At 39.0% G+C, this 27,082-nt stretch overlaps 1 protein-coding gene across 1 annotated transcript in view; it reads left to right on the top strand.

The window, feature by feature from the left end:
- RELN (reelin) overlaps positions 1 to 27,082 on the top strand; it is a 469,728-nt gene that overhangs the window by 363,115 nt on the left and 79,531 nt on the right. Inside the window, exons 29-35 of the mRNA XM_081286786.1 lie at positions 13,668 to 13,825; positions 15,592 to 15,799; positions 16,990 to 17,066; positions 23,148 to 23,306; positions 23,496 to 23,684; positions 24,242 to 24,515; positions 26,930 to 27,070. Of these exons, the coding sequence (XP_081142912.1) occupies positions 13,668 to 13,825; positions 15,592 to 15,799; positions 16,990 to 17,066; positions 23,148 to 23,306; positions 23,496 to 23,684; positions 24,242 to 24,515; positions 26,930 to 27,070 (1,206 nt within the window). The remainder of the gene's footprint in view (positions 1 to 13,667; positions 13,826 to 15,591; positions 15,800 to 16,989; positions 17,067 to 23,147; positions 23,307 to 23,495; positions 23,685 to 24,241; positions 24,516 to 26,929; positions 27,071 to 27,082) is intronic.

The raw sequence follows: 27,082 nt of genomic DNA, 5'->3' as shown, positions 1-27,082 counted from the left end.
AAGCCTGCATCACTCTGGGTCCCTGAGTATCTACAATAACCAGAATTCCTTGCCAACTTAGACTGGACATGCAAGAAATCAACTTTTGTTGGTTTAAACTACAAGATTGGGAGTTGTTGGTTACCACAGTAACCATTTCACCCTGACTGATATAATGGCAGATGCTTAGCAATTTATAAAAGTGACTTATTCATAAAATTTTTAGAGACTATTCTGTCTGTGAAATCTTTCACCTAATTGATCAGAAAATTTGCTATGCATCATTCAGCTAGAGAAGCTGGCTGTAGTCTCTGCCTCCGTCATTACTTAGGCATGCATACCTAAAAAAATGACACCTTCAATGTTCATGTAGGAACACTTCCTGAAAAAGAAAGACACTTATTTGGTCAAAGATGTAAAAGTGTCTGTGCTAGTCTGATAAACCTTGAAACATAATCTTTAAACACCATCTATTTCAAGACATAGCCATTAAGCTATTTCAATCAGTGGATCCAAGTCAACTTATAAGTAATTTTTATCTTCATATGTCAGCGTTCTTTGTAGTTTATCAAAGTGAGCCTGAAATGCTTTAGGTATTTAATGTTCAGGTAGCAGGGTTGATGAGTCTACCTCTTTTAATGAAATTAAGAATTTGGCAGTCTGATTTAGTTAAAATGCAGATCTAGCCAGCAACTGTAACACAGAAACTCACAAACACAGATGCTTAGCAAGATTTAAACAAAGTAGTTCATTCTTTCTTATATCATTGTCCAAAGATGAGCAGTTCAGAGTTGACAGGTTGACTCTGACATCCTGAGCATATGACTTCCATCTTTGGAACCGAGGCAGCCATTCCAGATTTTGTCATCTCTTAACCAGTGAAAGGAAAAGAGAGTCAAGGATGCAGAGATACATTATTATTTTCAAAATTCAGCCTTACTCTTTGTCTATATTCCTTAGCTGAGCCTAGGATAATATTGTGCTGTTATTTATTGTCAGGCAACACACCTCTACAAAGCTTAGTGACTTAGAAAAGCAATGATTTATTATCTCTGTTGGTTTGTGGGGTTGCCTGGGCAGGTCTACTTGTCTCTCTCCTGGCCTCCTTCATGTAGCTGCATTCAGTTGATGAGTCAGTGTCTAGGAACAGCCGAACCTTCCTTCCTTTGTGTTCTTCTTCCCAGTATTTTTCAGTTAGGTGGTTCCTGAGTCCCAAGAAATCATCTAATTTGCCACATCTTGCCAGTCAAAGAAATTTACAAAATGAGTCAACCTGCAGAAGGTTGGGAAATAGACTCCCCTTTTTTTGATAGGAAGTACATAAAAGTCACATTACAGAGAAACATGTACAAAAGGAAGTGTGATTAATTGGGGGAGATCATTATGGTTACAATCTAACATCATCTGTCCTACCTCTGTTCACTCAAATCTCTCCCACATGCAAAACACATTCACTATCCTCCAAGACCCCCCAAGGTCTTAGCCCATCACAGTTTCATGTACTAACTCCCAAATATTTTGATCTATACCAACCTGTAAAGTCAAGTTATCCACCCTACCCATCCCCAATATAAAAGGATAAGATAATGACAGGATAACTGTTCAAAAAAATAAAAACAAGCAAACAAAGAAAAACACTAAAAAGCGGGGGGGGGGGGGGGGAATCTGAGGCACCCAGCAGACACTGGGCCATAGGAATTCAGAAAGCCAACAAGAGGTTTGTGAGTAGGACTCTCTCCTCTCAGAGCCAGGCCCAGGATAGGAGAGTTTCTTTCATTAAGACAAATCTCTAATTCGTTGTTCTTCTCAGCTGTTGCTTCTACCTTCTGGGCTTCATCCTCTGAACCACCTTTCCTTTTCCATAAAAATCTGTCTGTATTTTCTGCTAAATAGGGATCTCATCCTGCTTCTTGCCCATCACAAGCTGTGCCCATAACAGTGCCACCCTTGCCTTCCTCTCTCCATGAGTTCTGAAACCATGGCCTAACCACAGTTCTTCCCAAGAGAGGTGTAACTAAGGAACATCAAGTGGTACATCTTTGCTACAACAATAATATCAGGGTGCCGGGAGACATCACTGTAATAGCAGATAATTACAAACAGGAGCCAAGGAACACAAATCTGGCTTGATTTCTCTAAGCCCAGTAATATGGAGCTGAAGCTGTAACCACAGTTGGTTTGATGTTGGGTGGAATAACCCAATTGGTAAAGCTACATGTGAGAAGAAAGAAAAGATCATCTTTACAATAACAAAATGAGCCAATATTTTGAGGCTCCCAATATATCAGTATTTTGTTGGACTTCAGTTTTTAGAAGAATAAATCTTCTCCATTGGAATCCAGCTTCCTGCTTAATTTGGATACTATCCAGCTTGCTGGTTGATGGCACTTGTGATGAAGAGCCCTCTGCTAAAGAATAGTAAATATGTTTCTACTTTACCCCAAGTAAATGAGCTGTTGTTGTTCCTTCTGCAATATGTTAAACTCAGATATCTCCAAACGCAGTGTTCAAAAGCTGAGAATTCTAAGTGTTAAAACTGGAGCTATTTTGCCATGAGGCAACATGCTTATAATAGTTACTAGAACATTGCTCTTTCAGAAATAATTCTTAGCCAATTTTCTCAAAGGAGCCCTTTGTGCTTCTATTAATTCACTTAGTTCTTGCCTACAGAGGAGGGACACTGGCGTTGATAGGTCTCTCCCAGATCTCAGAGGCCTCCCCATCCAGACTGTATGCTTGCAGTCTGCTCTGAAACAGGTGTCTGCATATCACAAGGTGGCCAGCACCTTGCCAGTAATTTTTCCTGGTTAGGAGGGGATAAACCACCTGAGAAAATAAAGTCTAAAATAATTAGTGAAGAAAAAAGACAAAGTCAGAATTATAGTTTTAAGAAGCTTGGAGTGCCTGTTAGGTCCAGCCCATACAGGCGCTGGAGCTGAACAACTAAAAAATGGCTCTGGTAGTTTTATTTAAGGGGGTATATCAAAGGCAGGGATAAGGTTAGGGGTGGAGTCTTGATTCATGATATCTTGCAGTCAACAGGGTGATTGGCATTTTGGCAGGTTATACCCATCTCTGAGAGGCTAAGTGGCTACAGCAGGTCACCCTGTCTCTAGTGCTGTGTAGAACATGGCAGAACTGAACAAAAATTCACATGGAATTATTTTAAACATTAAAAAAAAAGAAATTCACATGGAATTGTGTGGTCTTAACCAGTAGGATTCCCACTGGAAGTTCTCTGATACCAGATTTTCCTATTCATTGGCTGTGATGCCAGTTTGGTCCACACATAGTCCATGAATGCGTCTTGACACCATTGCTTAGTATTCTAAAGAAAGTCTCAGGGCTGGGGCCGGGGCTCAGCGGTAGCGCACTTGCCTCACATGTGTGAGGCACTAGGTTCAATCCTCAGCACCACATATAAATTAAAAAAATAAAGGTCTATTGACAACTAAAATATTAAAATAAAAAAAAATTTTAAAAAGAATGTCTTCACTACCCCCCCCCATGTGCATCTCTGCACAGAACATCAGGTACACAGTAACCTTCCTAGTTTGGAGATGTAGAGGCAACATCTCTGAGCTGTGTGGTGGTGGAAGGGTGAGGTGTAGAAACCAGTTCTCCTGTTCATGCAGGCATCCTCCAGACAAAGGTGAAAACTAGAGAATGGGACAAAAATATAGACCCTTCTTGCTAATCTGAAACAGGAAAAACAAAGGGAAAGTTTTGTTTGGTGATTTCAATAATTCAAACCACACTATGGTTTACTTGCATATTTACATAATTACATAAGTTAAACTCTTTCTCCTGAGTCATTACTTCCTCCAGATCACTTCCAACCCACTTCTGGACTATCAAGTCAAAGATCTCTCCTGCATGCTCTCCTAACTCTGTTCTTCTTAGCAGTGGTTCTCCATGTTATAGATGTTCATATCTTTGTTCAAGTGCTTGATAAGTGTGTCTTCTCCCTCGACTGTGGGCCGCTCACAGGCAGAAAGCAAGTCTGGATGTTGCTTCCCTTGGTATGCTCAACCCCAGCACAAGGCCTGGCATGTGGCAGGCACTCGATAAATGTTGGATTAATGAAGAATGTTGAATGAACATAATGATCAGAGATAGGCAATTAACTACAAGGAAGACTCCTTTGTTTCTTTGTGTGGCTCTCCAAAATAAGTTAATGCTGTTTAGCAGGAGATCATGGTTCTACATTCTACTGTGTCTTCTTGAAAAATCAAGAAAGGTACATGCACCCAAATAACATTAATAATATTAATAATTTCAGGCTGGGGTGTGGCTCAGTGGTAGAGCACTTGCCTAGCACATGTGAGGCACTGGGTTCCATCCTCAGCACCACATATAAACAAATAAATAAATAAAGTTATGTCCATCTACAACTAAAAAAAATTAAATATTAATAATTTCAAGACTGTATCTCCTCTAATTTAAAATATGGAATCTAGACATTCTTATTAGCTTAGCTTTGGCCTACTTACTTCCTTGCTGCCGCAGTCTGGCTGGGCACAATTCAGGAACCACTTGTCAAAAGAAACTAACTTTATTTTTAGAACCACACACGCCAAACAAAACAGCTCCTCAGGAAAACCTTCAGAGCCCAACTGCCACCACCGGCTTCCCACAAGCCTCTCAACCTCCCCCACTCCTCCTGCTCTTGAGGCTGATTGGCTGAGTCATGTGGGCGGAGCCAAAGAAGTCCCCCAATGAGCAGCTCCGTGGAGGAGCCAATCAGCTAGATGTTGCTGGGGCCGCTGTGAGCCAATCATCAGCTGACAGTCTGAAGGGCAGGGAAACAGCCCAATGAACATCACCGCAGAGGAGCCAATCAGCTAGATGTTGCTGGGGCTGCTGTGAGCCAATCATCAGCCGGCAGTTGGAAGTTTGCTGGCAGCTGGAAGTTTGCTGGGGCCCCTTTGGCTGTGGCTCTCAACATCTCCCCCTCTCTGTTTAAACAACAAGCATGTGGCTTGGGGACCGTGCCTCCTTAGGTTGTCCAATACTACATATGGTCCCTACCCGTCTTCGGATGAGCTGACCTCAGGGCATCAGCCTCCTGTCTTAGGTTGGTTCCATTGTAATTGGATCTTTCCCATCATTGACTACCATTCCAGTATACAGCCACACCTGTGGAGAGGTCTTTGTCATGATAAGCAGAAGGGAGGAAGATACACCAAGCCAACTGATGGCTCTTGTTGGAAAAATTGTACCACCAATGACATCATCAGCAAAAATACCCCAACACTACCACAAGTTGCTGCACCAACAGATAGTTCACAATGCATAGTCTAGGCAAGTCTAGGCAAGTTCTGCAAGTTCTGCACATAGTCTAGGCAAGTTCTGCAAGCAGTTCAGTGATGGCTATTGCAGAAGCTGTAGATTACTTTTATCTTTGTCTTCACCGGCACTGGGATGAAGATAGGAATTCTGGCAATAATGGCTAAAGAAAAAATTATGTAACATTCCAGAAGGCACTAAAAGAAAACAATTTTCTTAACAATTTACAGTATCTTGAAGAGAATTATTAAATATAATGAAAAGGAAAGGTGAAAGTAAACAAACAGATCTGTTAACCTTCTTTTTTGTTTACATATTAAAACAATTCTTAACAGTTATTTACCCAATTTAAATTAAACCATTTAAATCACGTGAATAAAAAAAATATTTGGATCCATTTTTTCATGAGCGCTCATCATATATGATATATGGACATACGTACATTCAAACATATAACACAAAACACAAGTGTGCACACATAATATAATACATATAACACATAACATAATAGTAAAGGCCTTATATCTTTTTACAGGTGAAATCTCCATTGCAATGTTTAAAACTCTATAGTCAAAAAAAAAAAAAATAGAACTGATCAGCAAAACATTAACCTAGGTCTGTATGAGCTCAAAAAACAAAATAGAACTTCATGACATGGGAAAGGGCAATAATAAAATAGATATTGAAAAAAGCATCCTGGTTCTGTCGCAGATGTAAGGATAGCCAAATTGGAGTTTTGGATATCAGCTGTTATGGATTTGAACCAAATCATCTTCTTTTTGGTCTGTAGAAATCGCTTTAGTTAATCTCTCTGGAATCCAAATCGGCTGCTGTTCTCCCTGTGGAAATACACAAACAGGCCCCCGACTCCAGACAATCACTGGGTCAGGATTTTAGTTAATCTTTCCGGAATCCAAATCGGCTGCTGTTCTTCCTGTGGAAACACACAAACAGACCCCCGACTCCAGACAATTACTGGGTCAGGACCTTTCCATTGTCCTGTTAGAATATCTTTCCAAAGTACCTTGGGCTTATGTATATTTTTTGGACACATATGCCTTTCTGCAGCACTAAGTCCTGATGAATCCAAATTTAAAAAGTTTAGAGTAAAAAGGGTTATTTTAAGTTTATCTTTGGGGAATATATACCCCTTCCCAATTCCGTCTTTTTGCTTTAATAAGTACATTTTAATAGTTTGATGAGCTCTTTCAACTATGCCTTGTCCCTGTGGATTGTATGGGATTCCTGTTATATGAGTAATGCCAAATGATGAGCAAAATTGTTTAAAAGAGGTAGAAGTATAACCAGAGGCATTATCTGTTTTTAACTGTTTTGGAATGCCCACAGTGGCAAAATTTTGTAAGCAATGAGCTATAACATCTTTAGTTTTTTCTCCGGCATGAAGGGAGCCCATCAAAAATCCGGAAGAAGTATCAACTGTAACATGCAAATATTTTAATTTTCCAAATTCTGGCAAGTGTGTGACATCCATCTGCCAAATATGGTTAGGTATCAATCCTCTAGGATTGACTCCAAGATTAACTTGTGGTAAAAAGGTCACACAATTTTGACATTGTTTTATTATTTGTCTAGCTTGTTCTTTGGTTATTTTAAAACGCTTTTGTAAAGTATTAGCATTGACATGGAACCTTTTATGAAAATTTATAGCTTCTTCTAGTGTAGAGAAAATATGTATGTCATGTGTAGTTTTATCTGCTAAATCATTGCCCAAACTAAGGGCTCCAGGCAATCCTGTATGTGCCCTGATATGTCCTATAAAGAATGGATCTTTTCTGTCCCAGATTAAACTTTGTATAGTGGAAAACAAAGAGAAAACAGTAGAAGAAGGGGAAATCCTACCAGCATCTTCAAGGGATATTATAGCATTAACTATATACTGACTATCAGAAAATAAATTAAATACAGAATCTTTAAACATCACAAAAGCTTGTAATACTGCATTAAGCTCTACCTTTTGAGCTGATTGTTTGGGTACTAAAAATGTAAAAGTTTGATCAGGTGTAACTATTGCTGCTGTACCATTATTTGACCCATCAGTGAATATATTTGGAGCATTCATGATAGGTGTTTTTCTTGTCATTTTTGGAAAAATTACAGGATGCAATGACCAAAAAGACAATAAAGGATTAGATGGTAAGTGGTTATCAAATGAAACATTAGATTTGCACATGATTATTGCCCAAGTATTTAACTCATTAGCTAATTCATCAATTTGATTCATAGTATATGGAGTAATAATTTTATTGGGAGAAATTACAAATACTCCCTTTGCTGTTTTTATTCCTTTGAGTATTAATTGTCCTACAGCCTCAGGATACCTAGCAAGAATAGTGTTAGGAGAATAAGATAAATGTATCCATAATAATGGACCTACTTGCCAAAATACTCCTGTAGGAATATTTTTTGTTGGTAGTACAATAAATAATAAAGGCAAACTTATATCAATTCTATCCAAATGCATATTTTCCATATATGTTTCAATGATTTTTAATGCCTTTCTTGCTTCAGGTGTTAACATTCGGGGTGAATTTGGATCTGATGGACCTTTTAGGATATCAAATAAAGGTCCTAATTCTCCTGTTGGAATACCTAGATAAGGCCTTATCCAATTTATGTCTCCTAATAACTTTTGAAAGTCATTAAGTGATTTGAGTTGATCTACTCGTATTTGAATTTTTGGTGGACGGACCATGGTTGAGGATAATAGAACTCCTAAATAATTAATTGGAAAATTTAATTGTACTTTATCTATTGCTATCTCTAGATTATAATTTTTTAATAAATTTGTAAGTGTGGCATAACATTCTAACAATGTGTTTTTAGCTTTGTGTGCTAATAATACATCATCCATATAGTGAAATATTTGTAGTTCAGGATTTTGATTTCTAAGTGGCTGAATTACTTTGTTAACATAAATTTGACACATAGTTGGGCTGTTAGCCATCCCTTGAGGGAGTACTTTCCATTCATATCTCTGATCAGGACCTTCATGATTTAGTGCAGGGATAGTAAATGCAAAACGTGGACTATCCTCAGGATGAATTGGAATTGAAAAAAAACAATCTTTAATATCTATAACTAAAACATACCAAGTTTTTGGCAAAGCAGACAATTGAGGAATCCCCGATTGAGCAGGTCCCATAATGACCATTTCATTATTAATGGCTCTTAAATCTTGCAATAATCTCCATTTACCAGATTTATTTTTGATGACAAAAATGAGAGTATTATGGGGAGATACAGAAGGTTGTATATGTCCTTCCACTAATTGTTGTTTGACCAGATCATGGGCTACTTGTATCTTTTCTTTAGTCAAGGGCCACTTAGGAACCCATACTGGTCTTTCTGATTTCCATGTAATTTTTATTGTCTCAGTGGCCCTTTGTGAAAATCCAACCCATGTCTGTCTATTCCTTGATCTATTTGTATTGGTGCTGCTATACCTTGTTCTTGTTTTTCTAATCTTTTTCCTTTCCTAAAACCTTGTCTAGCCATAATAGTGGGTGCATTTTGATTGATGTTATTTGTTAATGTCAAACCTAATTGATCTAAGACATCTCGTCCCCATAAATTTATGGGAAGATGATCCAATACATATGGCTGTATAGTTCCTTCACATCCTTCAGGATCCTTCCAATCTAATACCATTGCGCTTCTATCGGGATTAGTCGCCACTCCTAGGCCTTGAAGCGTTTGAGTGGCTTGTTGTAATGGCCAATGTTTTGGCCATTCTTGACGAGAGATGATGCTAAGGTCTGCACCTGTATCCAGTAGCCCATTAAATTCATGTCCTTGAATATTTAGTTTTAGCATGGGGTGAGAATCTAAATTTAAAGAAAGCATAGCCCAATCTACACCTGTGGAGCCTAATCCCTTGGAACCTCTTTCTACAGCATGACTGGAAAATTTATCATGTAGGCTTGGTATTATTAATAACTGTGCTATTCTATCTCCTGGTGAAATTATTGATATACCCTTTGGAGAACTGGCTATAATTTTTATTTCACCTTCATAATCGGGATCAATTACCCCAGGACTTATCAAAAGTCCTTTTAGAGTAGAAGAGCTGCGTCCCAATAATAAGCCTACTGTTCCTTTGGGAAGAGGTCCTTTTACCCCTGTGGGAATGATTTGAACTTCCATCTCTGGAGTTAGTACTGATCTGGCAGAGGCGCAGATGTCCAACCCTGCGCTCCATCTGGTTTGTCTGATGAGGGATCTGATGGACAATGTGTCCTGGGCACTACCCTGATGGGGTTGCTGGATTCCTCCAGTGCTCCGTATATTTGTGGTTTGGGGCCCCGGAGCATTGGGGCCTCCTGTCCATTTTTTGGCAACGGAGCCTGATGCCTTTGTCCACGATATTGTGGATAAACACCTTGTCCTTGTTCGTTTTTTGATAATGGAGTACCTTCTATGGTGGTTTGAGAACGGCATTCATTAGCCCAATGTAATGGAGTACCCTCTATGGTGGTTTGAGAACGGCATTCATTAGCCCAATGTCTCCCTCTACGGCATCGTGGGCAAATACCCGGTATTCTACTCCTTTGATACCTAGTTTTGTTAAACCCTCCTCCTATGGGGCAATTCCTTTTAAAATGTCCTGTTTGTTGACAATTGTAGCATGTTCTTGGCCTGGTATATAAAGCCTGTTTTACTGCAGCTGCCACAATTTGCCCTTGTTCATTAATGTCTCTGGCATCTAAAGCCTGTTTTACTGCAGCTGCCATGACTTGCTCTTGTTCATTAATGTCTCTACATAATTTAATATATGTGTTTAAATCTTCCTGTTTCCATGGTCTAATGATATCTCTGCACCAACGATTCGCTTGGTCATAAGCCAGTTGTTTTATTAATGGCATTGCTTGTTCTGTATTCCCAAAAACTCTGGTAGCTGTTTGAATAAGCCTATCTACAAATTCAGCATAAGGTTCATTAGCTCCTTGTATTATCTTAGATAATTGACCTTGTAAACCTCCATGTCCTTGTAAAGTCTTCCATGCATTAACTGCATCTACAACAATTTGTGAGTATACGCCAGGATCATATGCAATTTGTTGCTGCTGATCCTCATAAGGTCCCTTTCCTAACAACATATCTAGATTTCTCTGAGAATAACCAGCTGCTGCATTTCGCCTAGCCGTCTCCTTGCAAAATTCCTCATTGGCAACCTTCCATAACAGGTATTGTCCTCCATTTAGCACAGCTTTACAAATATTAGCCCAATCTGCTGGCATCATGTTTAAGTTGGTAATGGATTCGACCAAGCTTACAGTGAAGGGTGCTTGAAGACCATAGGTTGTTACAGCCTCTTTTAGCTCCTTCACTGTTTTGAAATTTAAACCCTGGTAAATTCGCTGCCCTCCTACCTCAAATACAGGGCATACTTGAGATCCTGTCTCAGGATCCCAACTATCAACTGCGGGGGTTGGGAGTCTCCTAGCATATGGAGGTGGTGCTGTTGATTGGACACTTATGCCCTCTGGTGATAGAATGCTGTTAGTAGCAGTCTCCTGTAGAGGTGGTGCTGTTGGTTGGACACTTACGCTCTCTGATAGAAAGGTGTTATTAGCAGTCTCCTGTTGTAACTTTTCCCCTGATGGCTTTTTCTGCTCTAAACTTCCTTCCTCTGTCTCACTAGCTTGAAAGACCTTCTCTTTTACTTGAATCTTTTCCTCTTTCTGACTAACTTGAGAGACCTTCTCTTTTACTTGAATCAGTATGTCTTCTCCTTCCTCTACCTTTGTCTGAACTGAAGGCTTTGGACTAAGCAAACCAGATACCAACACCCACAATGTCAATGTGCCAACTGGCAGAGTCCCTGGGTTGTTCTTTTCTATTCTTTTTAAATCTTCACCATGATGGTTCCATTGTGATATATCTAACAACTCCTCCTTAAAAAGCCATGGGCTACATTTTTGTATTGTATCAATGTATGCCCTGACTGCTCTTGATTTTACTGGGATGCCTCCTTCCTCTAACAATTTACTTAACAGTCTTTTGGTTTGTTTTTTACTAATTGCTGATCCCGTATTTCTACTATAATACAACCCAACAAGATAACACCAAACAAAACCGAGACAGAATGAAATAAAAATGGAACCATACAAAATCATTATATCAACCTTTCTATCCTCCTGAAATATCCATCCGTCCTTTCTCCCTATCTGTTCCTCAGACCCAAATAGTTTTTCCTCAGATGTGAGCAGTTTTTCTTCCATCTCACTCATCTCCAGGGACAGGCAACTTAAAACAAAAATGAAGCAAAACAAAAGAGGAAACGTAGAATGGCTACCCATCCTCTCGCCCTGCCCTCAGGGGCGAGCAGTTTACTTACCCTCAGTCGCTCCCCGTGCGAGCCACCAAATGCCGCAGTCTTGCTGGGCACAATTCAGGAACCACTTGTCAAAAGAAACTAACTTTATTTTTAGAACTACAAACGCCAAACAAAACAGCTCCTCAGGAAAAAACCCTCAGAGCCCAACTGCCACCACCGGCTTCCCACAAGCCTCTCATCCCCACACAAACCTCACCACCTCCCACAATCCTCCTGCTCTTGAGGCTGATTGGCTGAGTCATGTGGGCGGAGCCAAAGAAGTCCCCCAATGAGCAGCTCCATGGAGGAGCAATTCAGCTAGATGTTGCTGGGGCCGCTGTGAGCCAATCATCAGCTGGCAGTCTGAAGGGCAGGGAAACAGCCCAATGAACATCACCGCAGAGGAGCCAATCAGCTAGATGTTGCTGGGGCTGCTGTGAGCCAATCATCAGCCGGCAGCTGGAAGTTTGCTGGCAGCTGGAAGTTTGCTGGTGCCCCTTTGGCTGTGGCTCTCAACACCTTGCTTCTTCAGATGGTCTGTCTCTGACTAGTTTTTAATGAGTATTTTTAAATTTTTTTTTTAGTTCTTGATGAGCCTTTATTTTATTTTATATGTGGTGCTGAGAATCAAACGTAGTGCCTCACACATGCTAGGTGAGCACTCTACCACCAATCTACAATCCCAACCCTTTAATGAGTTCTTTACCCATTCTTATGCTAGCAAGTCTGAGGTTGCTGAATTACTTGTGTTCAATCCCAGTGTCCCACCACTGAGAAAAGAACAAAGTAGCAGCAGGCATCAGGAACCAGGCGCAACTTAAAGAGATGGAAATGAAGCAAAACTTGCTTACCTTGTGGCTAGTGGAAGTTTTGTTGATTTGATTTGCACCATCCAACTAAAGGCCAAGTAGCAAAGACTAGAAGAAGTAAAAGAGAAACCATCTGTTTTTCTTCACTCTGAAAAAGTCTTCCATCAAGAACTCCCAATTATGATTCATCATGTCCTGGACTAACCTACTTAATCAAATGATTAGTCCACTAAAGACAGAGCTTGGTTCAGTTTTGTTTTGTTAATATGGATTCTGTAATACTATACTCCTGAGAGATCTTTTACCTTCCCAAAATACCTCAGAGTGTGCTCTGTTTCTTGAATTGGTAGAAGCCTTAGGATCTGCAAACAGGGTTGCTTCCCCAGTTCTGGCCGGAACTACTGTACTGGGGGGAAAAAAGACTGAGCAGCTTCCTAGCCTCCTGGTTTGTAGGATTTTGAAGTCTTGGAACTAGGTCCCTTTTTTGTTCATAGGCAGTACCAGTGTTGATTGGCAGCTCAGCTGGTTGATAAGAGTTCATGAAATAAACATGAGGAGTAAAAGAAGGAAGTCAGAGATGGTTGGAGAGCTGTCATTATAAACTTAACTCTTCTCTACCTGAATCCTTTCAATGGTCAATGGCCAGAGTCCCCTTCTATGTCCCAAAAAAGGAGAACATTGTATTTGAAGGTTTCAAAAACTCCCAAGTAACCTTTTCTGAAAATACCAAATCCATAATATCCATAAAATTAGGGTGATAGAAGGGTGAAATATTAAGTAAAAGAAAAGAAAGGATTCACTCTGGTTTTTATTGATTACTTAAAGAACCTAGGATGGAAAATTATGCAAGTAAAAACCTATGATGTTTCAGGCCATCAAAAATTTTATGTAGGGGCTGGGGTTATGGCTCAGCAGTAGAGCACTCGTGCATGTGTAAGGCCCTGGGTTCGATCCTCAGCACCACATAAAAATGAATAAATAAATTGAATGAAGTTTTTAAAAAAATATGTAAAAAAAAAACAATAATAAGGCTTCTGTACCTGATATCCTCTTGGTGTTGAAACATTTATGCTGGGAAAAAAATCAAGAAATTGTGAGAAAGATCTTGGAGAGACAATTTATGAAGGTTACACATGGGGTAGAACACACATGACATCGAAATAAATATTAAATCTCTCTTGAGTTTTCCTGAACTGTCTATATCCCAAGGCTGTGTGTGAGGAAACAGATGTGGGGTTTTTTTCTCCCAACAGCAAAACCCGATTTCGGTGGATCCAGGAGAGCAGCTCACAGAAAAACGTGCCTCCGTTTGGCTTAGATGGAGTGTACATATCTGAGCCTTGTCCCAGTTACTGCAGTGGCCATGGGGACTGCATCTCAGGCGTGTGTTTCTGTGACCTGGGGTACACTGGTAAGGCCATATACATGAGTTTAATGGTTTGCTTGTATAATGTTTGTCTCTAGTCAATAATTTCCTGTGATTCTTTCAAAGAAATAGATGCTGAGTTTATTCTTCTTTAAGTCTAAGAATTGTAAGATTTTGCCATTTAGGAACATGAGGTAAAGATATTTTATAAGGCTGGGGTTGTAGCTCAATGGTAGAGCACTTGCCTTGCAAGTGTGAGGCACTGGGTTCAATCCTCAGTACCACATAAAAATAAAATAAAATGAAATAAAGGTATTGTGTCCACAAATAACTAAAAATAATTTAAATAAAAAATATATTTTGTAGTTTCAAGCTGCTTAAGGAAGAAAATATGATGTCACAAATTTAACTCCCTAGAGATTTATTATTAATAGCAACCATAATGAACATTGCTTAGGACTCTTCCTCATCCTAAGCACTGAAGTAAGTGCTTTTTATTTCACCTCATTTAATTCTAACATAACCCCTGTGCCGTAGTACTATAAAATCTACTTACATTTGAGGAAACTGAGGTACAGAGAGACTTTATACATTTCTGCAGTTCACACAGCTAGGAGTTGCTAGAGTTGGGCTTCAAACTCTGGCAGTCATTCTCCAAAACCTAAACATAGGCTCTTAACCACTTGGCTGCAGGGTCTCCCTGTGCCCTTTACATTGCTTTTGTTTAAAAAGAAATATAATTGTAGGGGCTGGGGCTCAGCAGTAGAGCGCTCACCTAGCACGTGCGAGGACCTGGGTTCAATCCTCAGCACCACATAAAAATAAAGATATTGTGTCCAACTACAACTAAAAAATAAATTTAAAAAGAGAAGTATAATTGTGTGCATTTAAAGCAAAAATACAACTTATAAAATAATAAATGGAAGACTTCCCAAAGAAAGCATTGCAAAAGAAGTATTTTCTAACCACAGTCACCTTTGAATGTTACTATAAGCAAAAATGAAAAGGGAACTGAGATTAAAGAGTAAAACTGAAGAAAACATTATAAGCTTCAAAATCATTTCTGAATTTTTCCTGGGAGCAACTTCAAAGGCTCCTTCCCAGCTTGTTGTGCTCTGGCCGCCTCTGGCACATAACCAAAGGCAGACTCGCTGTTGCAGGCCTTCTGTGGAGAGTGCTGTCATTTATAGTTTCAGAGGGTGGTATTTTTTTTATTTAATCCAGGACTAACTTCCCTTGTTGATCCTCTAATAGAAGGACAACAAATGAATAAACTTAACTATGGACAAAATCTACTTCTCAGTTTACACAGATCCTCTGGTTAGCAAGAATTGTGGGGATGCATCATTCCCAAAGTCTATCATTATTAAAAAAATGTAAAAATACAGAAGCAGAATAGCATTTATTTTTATTTTTTAGTTATAGATGGACACAATACCTTTATTTTATTTAGTTAGTTTTATGTGGTGCTGAGGATCAGACCCAATGCCCCATGAGAGGTAGGCAAGTGCCCTACCACTGAGCTACAACCCCAGCCCCAGAATAGATTTTTTTTTAATTTATTTATTTTTGCATTACAATTCTTAATACACCATTATATCATAAGTTATCATATCTCTGGTTCAGAGTAGAATTTTTGATGATAGTAGTGATGATAGGTTGTCTTTCAGGCAGATCACTGTAAGATACAAATTTCTATGTAGCTTCTTTCTCCTAATACCTGTGGAAATTCTTTCTTTGTCCATGTATTGAATATACCTTTTAATGCTTAGTGATTCCAACAAAGCTCCTATGTTTTTTTTTCTCTAAAGCTGCACAAGGAACCTGTGTGTCAAATATCCCTAATTACAGCGAGATGTTTGATAGGTTTGAGGGAAAGCTCAGCCCTCTGTGGTACAAGATAACTGGTGGCCAGGTTGGAACTGGCTGCGGAACCCTTAATGATGGCAAGTCTCTTTACTTTAATGGCCCTGGGAAAAGGGAGGCAAGAACTGTCCCTCTGGACACCAGAAATATCAGGTAAGTTATTAGTTGGTATACTTCTCCATGAACATAGTATGGACCACACCATGTGGCCAACCTAAAACATTCTGTTTTACTATGGAGAATTGATATTTTATATCAATTTCTATGTACAGATTAATGGTTCTATATACAGATTATACTATGTAAAGTTGAAGCATAGCCTTAGCTCAATAATTAAATAGATGTGTACTAAAAAAGTCATACCATAATTTATCAATCAGCATACAGGAATCACCGAAGCTTATACACCTAGTATATATTTAACTTGGTTTCTAAAGTTATTTGTAATTATTTTAAAAAGTCCTTGATATTATACTTGTATGTGCTGTTGAAACAAAGATTTTTTTCAACTTTAAATTCCATGTCTGAAAATGAGCCTCATTTATCTAAATGTATTAATCATCACTTATTGAAAACTACCCCAGAAATTTAAAATACTTACACTGACACCTACTGGTAGTATAAAGAACTGTTTGGTTTTTAAGGTCAAAAGAAGTAATAGTAGCACACCTAAAATAAAATTCTGCTCTTTTCCATCCATTAAATTATTAGAGAACAGGTAGAAAAGGACACTTAAACCTGGGTTTCCCTTTTATGTGGTTTGCTGACTTCAATCTCTTTACATGTCCTTCCACATTCTTTTCTCAAAGCTGTACTTATGTCAAACAGTCTCCTCTGATTGCCATGGACAGAGTCAAAATTACATAACACTGAGTGAGACTCAGTTGTGAAAAATTTAGCCAACTGAATCTAAATCAATAATAGATAATTATCTGGCCCTAAACAAATATAGTGTTCAACTTCTTAGTATTAGATTTTTTTTTCTCTCTCTCATTTGAATGTCCAGAAATGGTCTTGTCTAGATTTAAGAAATTTCCCATTAGAGTATATCAGACCATCACAATGAAAGGGGATTAAATTGTTTTATTTCTTTTTTTAGATCATTATACAAAATAAGATAAATGGCCATATTAATTAATTTCATCTAAATAATTAGAGTTAACTTATTAAGATATGTACTTATTTTTGCCTGTCATATGTCCCTTAGGCTTAAAAGTCATACTTAAGAATTACAGAGTTTTTACTTTCTATGTCAAAATATAAAGGGTTAAAGCTCTTCTAAGAATTCACCTATTTGTAAGTAAACTGAGGGGTGTTTTTTTTTTTTCCTTCTCCTTCTCCAGGCTTGTTCAGTTTTATATACAAATTGGAAGCAAAACTTCAGGTATTACCTGCATCAAACCAAGGGCTAGAAATGAAGGTAAGTGGGTATATTTCCATAGAAATGACAGTTTATATAGGCAAATTAGCCCCTTTTCTACCCAAAATTTGGTCTGGATTATACAAACTGATACATTACACTGAATCATGTCTTGCCTTCTTTTATCCTTAATGGAAAGGGTGACAACACAGAGTCATAGTTCAAATGTTTTATACAGATCCTTAGGCCTGAAAAATACCATGACTGCTCTGAGTGCAGGTAGGGTCAAAGGTCATTTGTTTTAGAGAGCTCAATTTCATTATAAGTCTCCACTTGGAGGGGCGAAAAGGAAGTAATTGCATAGACTTTTGCAGTCAGTGTGAGAATTAAAACTCGTTGGCATAGGGCATTATTATTATTTTTTAATTGTTTTCTTTAATTTTCTATTTTTATAATTTTTTTTCCTTTTTATTGGTTCTTTTTATTTATATATAACATTTAGGTTCATGTTGACATACTTTTTATTGAATACAGATTGAACTCTACTTCTGCTCCTCAAAATTCTGTAGGAATCCTTATGTGAGAGGAACAGTTCTAGATATTAACTTTTATTAAAAATTTTTTAATTAATTTTTCTTAATGTCTATATAACTACAGAACATTAACTTTTACTGAGTACCTATTACATGCAAGGCATTGTGTCTGAGTCTTTTACTGGTGTTAATTTGTTTCATCTCCATGGTATTCCTTTGCTGTCCCTAGTATCATTATTAATCCTATTTTACAGATGTAGACACTGAGACACAGAGAGGTCAAGTAACTTACCCACAACCATGCATTTAGTAAGTGGATGAACAAGGATTCAAACCACTCACATCAGCTCCCCAATGTACACCTTAACCATCATACTATACTTCCTCTCTCCTTACCCTGAATCCTCACTAGGCACCTTACCATCTTCTGCCCCCAAAAGACTCAGTTCTGAAAGAAATGCAAAGCCTTGAAGCTCTGCAGATAGAATGGGATTCTTTCAGGAACCCAGAATATGAGGTGGTTCCTAAAACTCCATGGATTTCTCAGATGGGTTCTTCTTAACACTGTGGCCTCAGAAACAACATGTGCAGAGTTTTACAGGATTATTATCTAAGTGTGTTATTATGTCAGGTGTGACTGTGTAAAACATACTGACTTAAACAGCACCTGTTAGTCAGCAGAACCACTAAGAGCACTGTTCATCAACTCAAAATTTTCAGTAACTGAAAGCTTTAATGACTTCTGAGCATCTCAGTACTTTAGTCTAGTGATTATCCAAATCATCTGTCTACTAAAGTAGCAGTCTGGAAATTTGTATAGAACATTTGCATTCTTTGATTTCTTCTACAGATATTTATTGAGAATCCATTCTAAACCAGACACTGTTCTAGGTGCTGCAGATACAATGTCACCGAAACATAGATGCATCAGTCATGATGAGCCAGGCTCTGCTAGAATAAAAACCCTCTACCTACGTATGGGTTAAAACAAGGGTTTTTTTCCTTGTGCTACATTTTCTTCATGGGTCATCTGAGGTCCTCATCCCAGCTCCCAAGATAGTGAAGCATCTACTGGGTAGATTCTGAATGTTGTCAGCCATGTCAGTGAAGGGGAAGAGAAGAAAGCACAAATCTACCTTGTGTCAGGAGCAGCCAGGGTAATACTAATGACCACCTTCAAGGAACTTAAAATCTAGTGGAAGGAGTCAGATCACAAACAATAAAGAAAAGAAATAAGTCAGAAACTGTTAACTGATAGGAGTTAGACAGAAACAGGTTGAGCTGGAAAGTAAACAATACCAGGTGAGGTGCCAATTTAGGTAGAATAGTCTAGGTATGACTTACCAAGGAAGTGACATTTAATAAATTGAAATCTAAGGGAAGTTTACATGCATGGCTCTTATGGAAATTTCGTATTTGTACCCTGGTTTTTATATAAGCAAAAAAGCAGAAAGAAAGAAAAAGAAAGACCCTGAACCTAGCCCAATAGGAAGCATCTGCTTATCATGGACATGATGCTCTGCTCTATACTTAACTTCTGATTACAAGTGCCATTGTCTGCCCTGTAGGGCAAATTCCCCTTAGGATCCCTTTAGGAAGAAGTAACTTGTTCCCAGCTAGTCCTGAACCATTTTCTTAGACTCAATATGGGCCATGTAATTCACATCCCACAGGCATTTCTCAGCCTTTTATTGAAAACTGGTTGTTAACATGTAAATCTGCCTAAATCCTTGAACAAATCTCTTCCAGTGATGAAAGTGAAGATTCTTTACTTACTCAAGCTGAAGCATCAATTTACATATTTGGAATTAAAGTCAAAATTAGGCTGTTTTCCATAAGGCTCGGCAGAATGCAGATGGAGTTGTAGTTTAAAAGGAGAAATGTTTTACATGCCTTAAACATTCAGTAGATGAGCTAAAATGGCTTGGTTTATTCAGACGTACAATGTGTTAGATGACACAGCTAATGAGGCTGAGCAACTGATATCAAATATGGATATTGCTCTTCCCCTCTTCCATTCCTCCACTCTCTCTTACTTCTCTGGGAGGCACTTCTTCATTGTCCTCTGGAATTGAGGTTTCATCCCTGTAGATCTTGTTGCTGCTGGAAGGTATATGTGACTCTCCTGAAGAAGCTAGTGAGGCTCTCCTCAAGGAGCGGAGACCAAGGGAAGGACGTACCTTCTGAGCCATGTAGCTCCTACTTTCGGTACACCTGAAATCATTTGGGATTTGCATTTGTTAAAATGCAAATTCTGATTGAGTAGGACTGGGGTGGTATGCTCCATAACAAACTATCCTAAAATGGAGTAGCTTCAAACAACAAACATGTTTCTGTGAGTCAGGAAGTTGGGAACAGCTTAGCTGAGTAGTCCTGACTCAGGATCTCGTGTGAGGTTACAGTTAAGACAAAGGCCAGGATGGGGGCAGTCATTGGAGACGTAGTCTGTTTCCAGGATGGCATACTCACATGGCTATTGGGAGAGGCTTCCGTTCTTCTCTGGCTTTGGCAAGAGGCTTTAGAGTTTCTCTGTATAGACCTGTCCATAGGTTGCCTTACTTCACTGGCTTTCTCCAGAGCAAGACACCTGAGAGAAAGCAAGGAAGAAACTTACGCTCTTGGTAGGAGGGGGATCAAACCAAGGTGTCACTCATGGTAGGCAAGCGCTCTACCCCTGAGCTACAGCCCCCCACCCCAGATGCAATGTCTGCAATGACCTAGTCATAGAAGTCATACTCCATGGCTCCTACCACACTTTGTTCTTTAGAAGCAAGTTACTAAATCCATCCAACTCAAAGGGAAGAGAATTAAGCTTCATTTTTTTTAAAGGGAGGAATGTCAAAGAATTTTGGACATATTTTATAAATCATCACAGATAAGGCCTGTTCCAAGGTGATGCAGGTCCTGATCTTGGATTGTGCTTTGAGTGGAAGGGAAGAGAAGGATCAGTCAGTGAGATTTTATTCTCATGATGCTTCATTTCTGGATCTACCTTCTAAATAGGTCACCTTCAAACAGCTACCTTAATACTCTCTTTCTCTTCATAGATACACACACACACACACACACACACACACACACACACACCTTCATCTTTCTCATAGTATTAAATATAAACCATAATAATACAAATTAGTAGACACAAGAAAACTAAATTTTGACATGTCTACACTCTTATCCATCCTTTACACTACAAAGTCAATAGGAGATAATTTGAGCAAACATTAAGGGTTAGAGACTAGAGCTTTTGCCAGACAGTCCTCAACTTGACTAGAATAAAGACTAGAAACAGCCAAGATTCCATTTTCTTCATGACTTTCCCTTCCCCAACACATGGAAAAGCTCTAACTCCTATCCCTACACCTGTGTACAGCAAGCTGTCTCCCCAAAGAGGCCCTGTGCTTCAAGCCATTTTTATCCTCTCATTGTTTGGTAGGTTCTTCTATTTGAAATATAGTAGATTTAATTCTTTTGAGATTTCTAATTTTTAGCATATATATGCTTTATTATTATTTCTGGCTTTATTCCTTGTCAGATCTGGTAACCATAATTCCATATGCTATTAATTAGCATTAAACGGCTTTCATTTGGCTATATTTTTCATCCTAATATTTCTTGAAACTTTATTTTAGTGAACTTTTATTATCTAACATGATAAAGGGATGGAGAAGTTCTAGTCACTCAATAATAGGGAAATTAAAATGTTACAGATACCATAAAGGATTTATAGTTTTCCAAGAGTAAGAATAAAATAAATATAACAAGTATATTTTTACTGAGCATAATTTCTGTGAATTATGAAATTATTAGAAAGTAGTTCAGTGTCCTTGTTGAGGGCCACAGCTGAGTTGGGATGACGCATGGCATTTTTGCCAGAAGTAGTGGTTGAGAGGTGATGCCAGCGAGCCATTAAGATGATGACTTTTGAGTTCTCTCGGAGTTCCCATTGAGTTCCGATTGAGCTCTCATGGGGATTCCTGAAGAGTTTGCATTGGTTGGGGAAGTGCCAGAGGAGGGATATTCCGGTTGGTGGTTCCTGGAGGAGCCTCGTGGCGTTCCGAGAGAGTTCCCGGGGAGCGTGTGTGGAGTGTGCTGGTGGAGTTCAGAAATAAAGTTTGTTCCTGCTCAAGTGGCTCGTGATTTGTGCCCAGCCAGACTGCGGCAGTCCTCAGTCATAATTATTAATATGCTGTTCCTATGCAAAGTAGGCATTTAGATAGGACCTCTGCTCCATCTCCTTCATATATTTTATATCTATTTTTTTCCTAAAACTGGTGCTGAATTACACAAATATCTTTTTCATGGTTAAAGTATAGCAAAGTTTATAGGAATAAAAGCACTCTCAAGATGGAGGGGGAGAGAGTGGGTCATCTCTGAAAGGAGAGACCAAAGACAATCCTCCCTCCCTGATAGTCTGAAATTGACCAAATTGTGCCCGTATACATATATGAATATACCATAGTGAATTCCAGCTTTACGAATATCTATAAAGCACTAATTATAAAAACTAAATAAATAGAAGGAAGACTAGCAGGGTAGAGGAAGGGGAACGGGGGTAGGGGGCTAGGGGAAGTACTGGAGACTCTTGAAGTGAAGCAAATTATATTCCATGGTGTATGACTGTGTCAAAAGGAGCCCCAATATTATGCATAACTATAATGTACTAATAAAAAGTAAAGATAGCCAGGAGTGGTGGCACATACCTGTAATCCCAGTGACTCTGGAGGCTGAGGCAGGAGGATTCTGAGTTCAAAGCCAGCCTCAACAACATCAAGGTGCTAAGCAACTCAGTGAGACCCTGTTTCTAAATAAAATACTGGGGATATGGCTCAGTGGCTGAATGCCCCTGAGTTTAATCCCTGATACTCCCCCCACCCAAAAAAAAAGTAAAAGTAAATATATAAAAATATTTCTGAGTGAAACAGCAGAAGTAGCACATGAGGTCCTTACACATTAATTGCCAAGATTGTGTCACGCTATCGACAGGGAGATGTGTAGATAGGATAAGCATAGGGAAAAAGAGTGACAGGAGAAAGGAAAGCACAGGTCACATTGGAGAGAAGTATTTCTGCTTCGCTATTTAATCATTTGACCCTATTCAAGCTTCTTTAATTGAGATCTGCCAAGTGCAAAATGCTAGTTAAAGAGTCTTAGAAGTCCAGACTGGGCAGAGCTTACTGCCTGATGCTTTGGCAGCAGAGTGCCGCTTGATTTTGTGCCAGGAAGATTGAGATATTTCTTCTGAGTATATAATAATGACAGGAGACTTTGTCATGTTCAGGACAAAATCTAGAATTCAAGTACATGATCTGGAGTGGGGGTTTTTATGGTCCCCTTACCAACCTGCTCATCACTCATACAAAGCTGAGTGGTCTTTAAAAGAGCTTATGTATTTTTGGTCTCCATTTACTGGGAGTCAGTGCATTAGAAACTGTCAAGAAATTGATGAGCCTTCGGGTCCACTAATTCATTCCTTGGATGTTAGATGGATGTGCTCTCATTCCATGAGATTCAATTTGAAGTTGCTGCAGTTTTGCCATTTAAAAAATACTGTTCCTTGCCTCTGGGAAAGCTGTCCTAGTAACTAAATTTATGTCTTATAACTCAGGGCTTGTTGTTCAGTATTCAAATGACAATGGGATACTCTGGCATTTGCTTCGAGAGTTGGACTTCATGTCATTTCTGGAACCACAGATCATTTCCATTGACCTGCCACGGGAGGCAAAGACACCTGCAACAGCTTTTCGATGGTGGCAACCACAACATGGTAAGTCATTGCTAACCCCAATTTTGATGGTAGCTTTCAGATCGTATAGCATCCATATCCATCTTATATTATGTGTTTCTTAATTTGCTGTCGATTTCTAGACAATTCGGTTTAAAATCATGGTCACAAAGATATTCATATTGCTCTATAATGAACTTTCTCCAATGGCCTTTATTCATCTGATTGCAGGGAAGCATTCAGCCCAGTGGGCTTTGGATGATGTCCTTATAGGAATGAATGACAGCTCTCAAACTGGATTTCAAGACAAATTTGATGGCTCTATAGATTTGCAAGCCAACTGGTATCGAATCCAAGGAGGTCAAGTTGATATTGACTGTCTCTCTATGGATACTGCTCTGATATTCACTGAAAACATGGGTATATATTATCACCAGATAAAGGAGGATATTTCATTAAATAGAGAACTAAATTAGCTAAAACTCAAAAGTAATTCTCTAATATAAAACTGTGTGCCTAACTGCTTTTGTTTAGGGAGGCTCTTGTGGGATCAAAATATTGTCCTCTGAAATAACTTAGTGAGCCCAGTGACTCTTTTGTTAAAACTGCCTTTCAGCGAACATAATAGGAAAAAGATTTCTTAAAAGCAGGACCAACATATCTGTATGATGGCATTTGTGTGTTTCATAATTTGCAAAATTATAAACTTGACTCTTTATCAATCCTTTTAAGATGGTAAGACTTTTCAAGTCGGCAGACTTCCATATTTCCAAGTCTGTGGTAACCATATAGAAACAGTAAATGTGAGAAGAAAAGTCAAAGCCCTATGAGGCACTAAAGATGCTTGATTTTTGTTTACTATTGAAAACATTGATTGTAGGCATAAATGACAAGTAAAAGTACAATTAAATGCTACCACTCAACTCCACCCCCCCTTTCTCTACCCCCCGCCTTTTTTTATTTGTTTATTTTGGTAGGAAAACCTCGTTATGCTGAGACCTGGGATTTTCATGTGTCAGCATCTACCTTCTTGCAGTTTGAAATGAGCATGGGCTGCAACAAGCCCTTCAGTGCCTCCCACAGTGTACAGCTCCAGTATTCTCTGAACAATGGCAGGGACTGGCATCTTGTCACTGAAGAGTGTGTTCCTCCAACCATTGGCTGTCTGCACTACACAGAAAGTTCAATTTACACCTCAGAAAGATTCCAGAATTGGAAGCGGATCACTGTCTACCTTCCACTCTCCACCAAGTGAGAATTGTCATTTGGCTACATTTCACAACTTTAGGTTTCTGTCACCTAATTTGAAAATAATTGTGATTCTACTTGGGGACTCTATTACTCTTCATGATAATTATGCATGCAGTGTGCCAGGAAGAAGAAAACTACAAGGCGCCTTGGGTTGCAGTTTTTACTGCCCAGAGTTCCAGAAGTTTTACAAGGCTGCATTTTTCTATTCCTTGGCAACATGAGGGCTCCCACCAGATTTAGTTTTCATTCTGTTGTCGAAATAAGCCTCTACCCATAAACCAAACATACCTACTCACATTAAGCAATGTGAAATTATTGCATATCAGAGAGTACCCTTAGCTTCTAGGTTTGTTTGAGTTTGGTTTGGTTTGGTTTGGTTTGGTTTGGTTTGGTTTGGTTTGGTTTTCTAATCTCCGGACCACAGTACAAATAGAAGGTGGGGTTTGGGGTTTGTTTTTATTTTTATGTATTTATATTTTGAATGCTCATCTTGTCTTGCATCTCTCTTGCCATTCCCAACATTTCAGATCACATTCAAAAGTCGTATTGACTTAGCATAGCACCCACTTTTCTTGTGGAGGCATTTGGATTATTTGAGGTTCTTTCTCTAGGACTAATGTGTACAGCAATGACTGGTTAGAAACTATGCCATTCTGGGACCATCTCTATCCCTTAGATTTTGCCTCTCCTTTCCTGCAAAAAGTTGGCTTTTGCAGTCTCACAGCCTCCTGTATCCACTGGCTTTCTGGTAGGCTTAGACACTGTCAGACACTGGCAAGAGGTGGGAGGCTGGAAATAAGTAATAAATCAGAGCATTCCCCCTCACAAACACTCCCTCATCCCTCAAGTACATCCTTGCCAACTTTTGTGGTTCCTAAATGCCCTGCCATGTGATCCTGAGCCTGGGCACCAGCAAAAATGTCTCTTCCTTATGTCCCTCCAGCTTTGGACTTGTAGTGACTTCCTAACTTTGCTAAACTCTGATTTTCTCACCACTGTTATTGACATCTGAGCTCTGCCATCATCATCCAATTTTTTGCATTAAATTCTCTTGGTGTTAACTGCTTACAGTGGTGTCTGTTTTTCGGATTTAACTGAGATTCATAGATGCACAACCAAATGGCAGGGAAAGTATAGGAAACCAAAACACATTAGCTTTTGTCCTAAAATGGTTCTCTGTGGACCCTTGGAGTTTTAAGTAATGCTTGCTTGTTACTCGCTCATTTTTTTTTTAAACCCAACAAACATGTATTAGATATCGATTGTGTTTTAAGTACTTTGGTACTAAAAGAATAAACTAAGGCCAGGATCCAAATATGTTGTTTAGGATAACAGATGCCTATAAACAGCTATTTACAATATAAAATAATAACAGAGGTAATATTCAGAGACATTAGTGAAACATAGGAGAATACTACCTAACTTAGCTTGATGGTATTGACAGGATCTTCCTGAAGGAACTGTTGTCCATCTGGGTATGAGTGAGTAGGGTCTACTCAAGTGACAAAGCACATAGGAGAGCATTCAAACAGTTGTAAGCTAGAACAAAATCCAGTTGCCAGAATATAATTTTAAGACAAGAAATTGGGAAAGATGGGTTGGACCTGGGGAGGGAGTGGATGCTGGGGAGGCTGTATTTGGATTTGAGTGTGCAGGTGTTTGGTGGAGAACCATTGACAGAGGTTAAGTAGAATAGTAACATGATAAAAGTAACATAATAGTGAAGCCACCATGCTGACAGCTACGTGGAACTAAAAGAAAACTGGTGTGGAGAAACAGTAGTACCTGAGTGGTTCAACTTCAGGTGGACCTCATTCCACATTCCAGATAACTAGCAATCTTCTGCCCTTCGTCTGTTCCTCCACTAGGGACTGTTAGTATACTCCAGATAACAGATTGCAAACACAGTGGAGACTGTGGGAATATATCACACCCTCCTAGTCCTCAGTTCTAGAGAGCCAGAACACTGAGAACCAAGAAAGAAGGCAGAAGTATGACAGGGTTTCATCTACTCTCAGAAACTACTTAGGGACAATGGAATAGGAGCCTCATGGCCAGAATTTTGTTAAGAGTCCAGTTTTTCCTTAGGTTTATCACCTTTGATCTCTTTCCCGGTACTGAGTAGCAATAAAAAACACTGAAAGTAAAATATGCATGTATTTCAAAAACACAATGATCAATAGTTCAAAATAGCTTTTCCATCTCGCACATATATTTGTAGACTCTTATATGAAAGAAATGGTAAAATGTTTAAATAGCATGCTTTCTGCTCCTATTTATGGGTCAAGAAGAAACAGCATCTTCTACTTAGTATAAGTTACCTCAAAGAAGAGCGGGACCCTGGAAGAGGGCACTTCGACGAAAAATATTTTGGAAATTATTTGTCAAATCAATGCTGTGTTTTCTTTGGTTAGTTCTCCCAGGACCCGGTTCAGATGGATTCAGGCCAACTACACCTTGGGTGCTGATTCCTGGGCTATTGATAATGTTGTACTGGCCTCAGGGTGCCCTTGGATGTGCTCTGGAAGAGGGATCTGTGATGCTGGACGCTGTGTGTAAGTTAATCA

The sequence above is a fragment of the Spermophilus citellus genome (genome assembly GCF_964194105.1).
Source record: "Spermophilus citellus genome assembly, chromosome: 3".
NCBI classification, from domain to species: domain Eukaryota; kingdom Metazoa; phylum Chordata; class Mammalia; order Rodentia; family Sciuridae; genus Spermophilus; species Spermophilus citellus.
The sequence above is the reverse complement of the archived record's forward strand: the minus strand, read 5'-3'. Positions and strand labels throughout refer to the sequence as shown.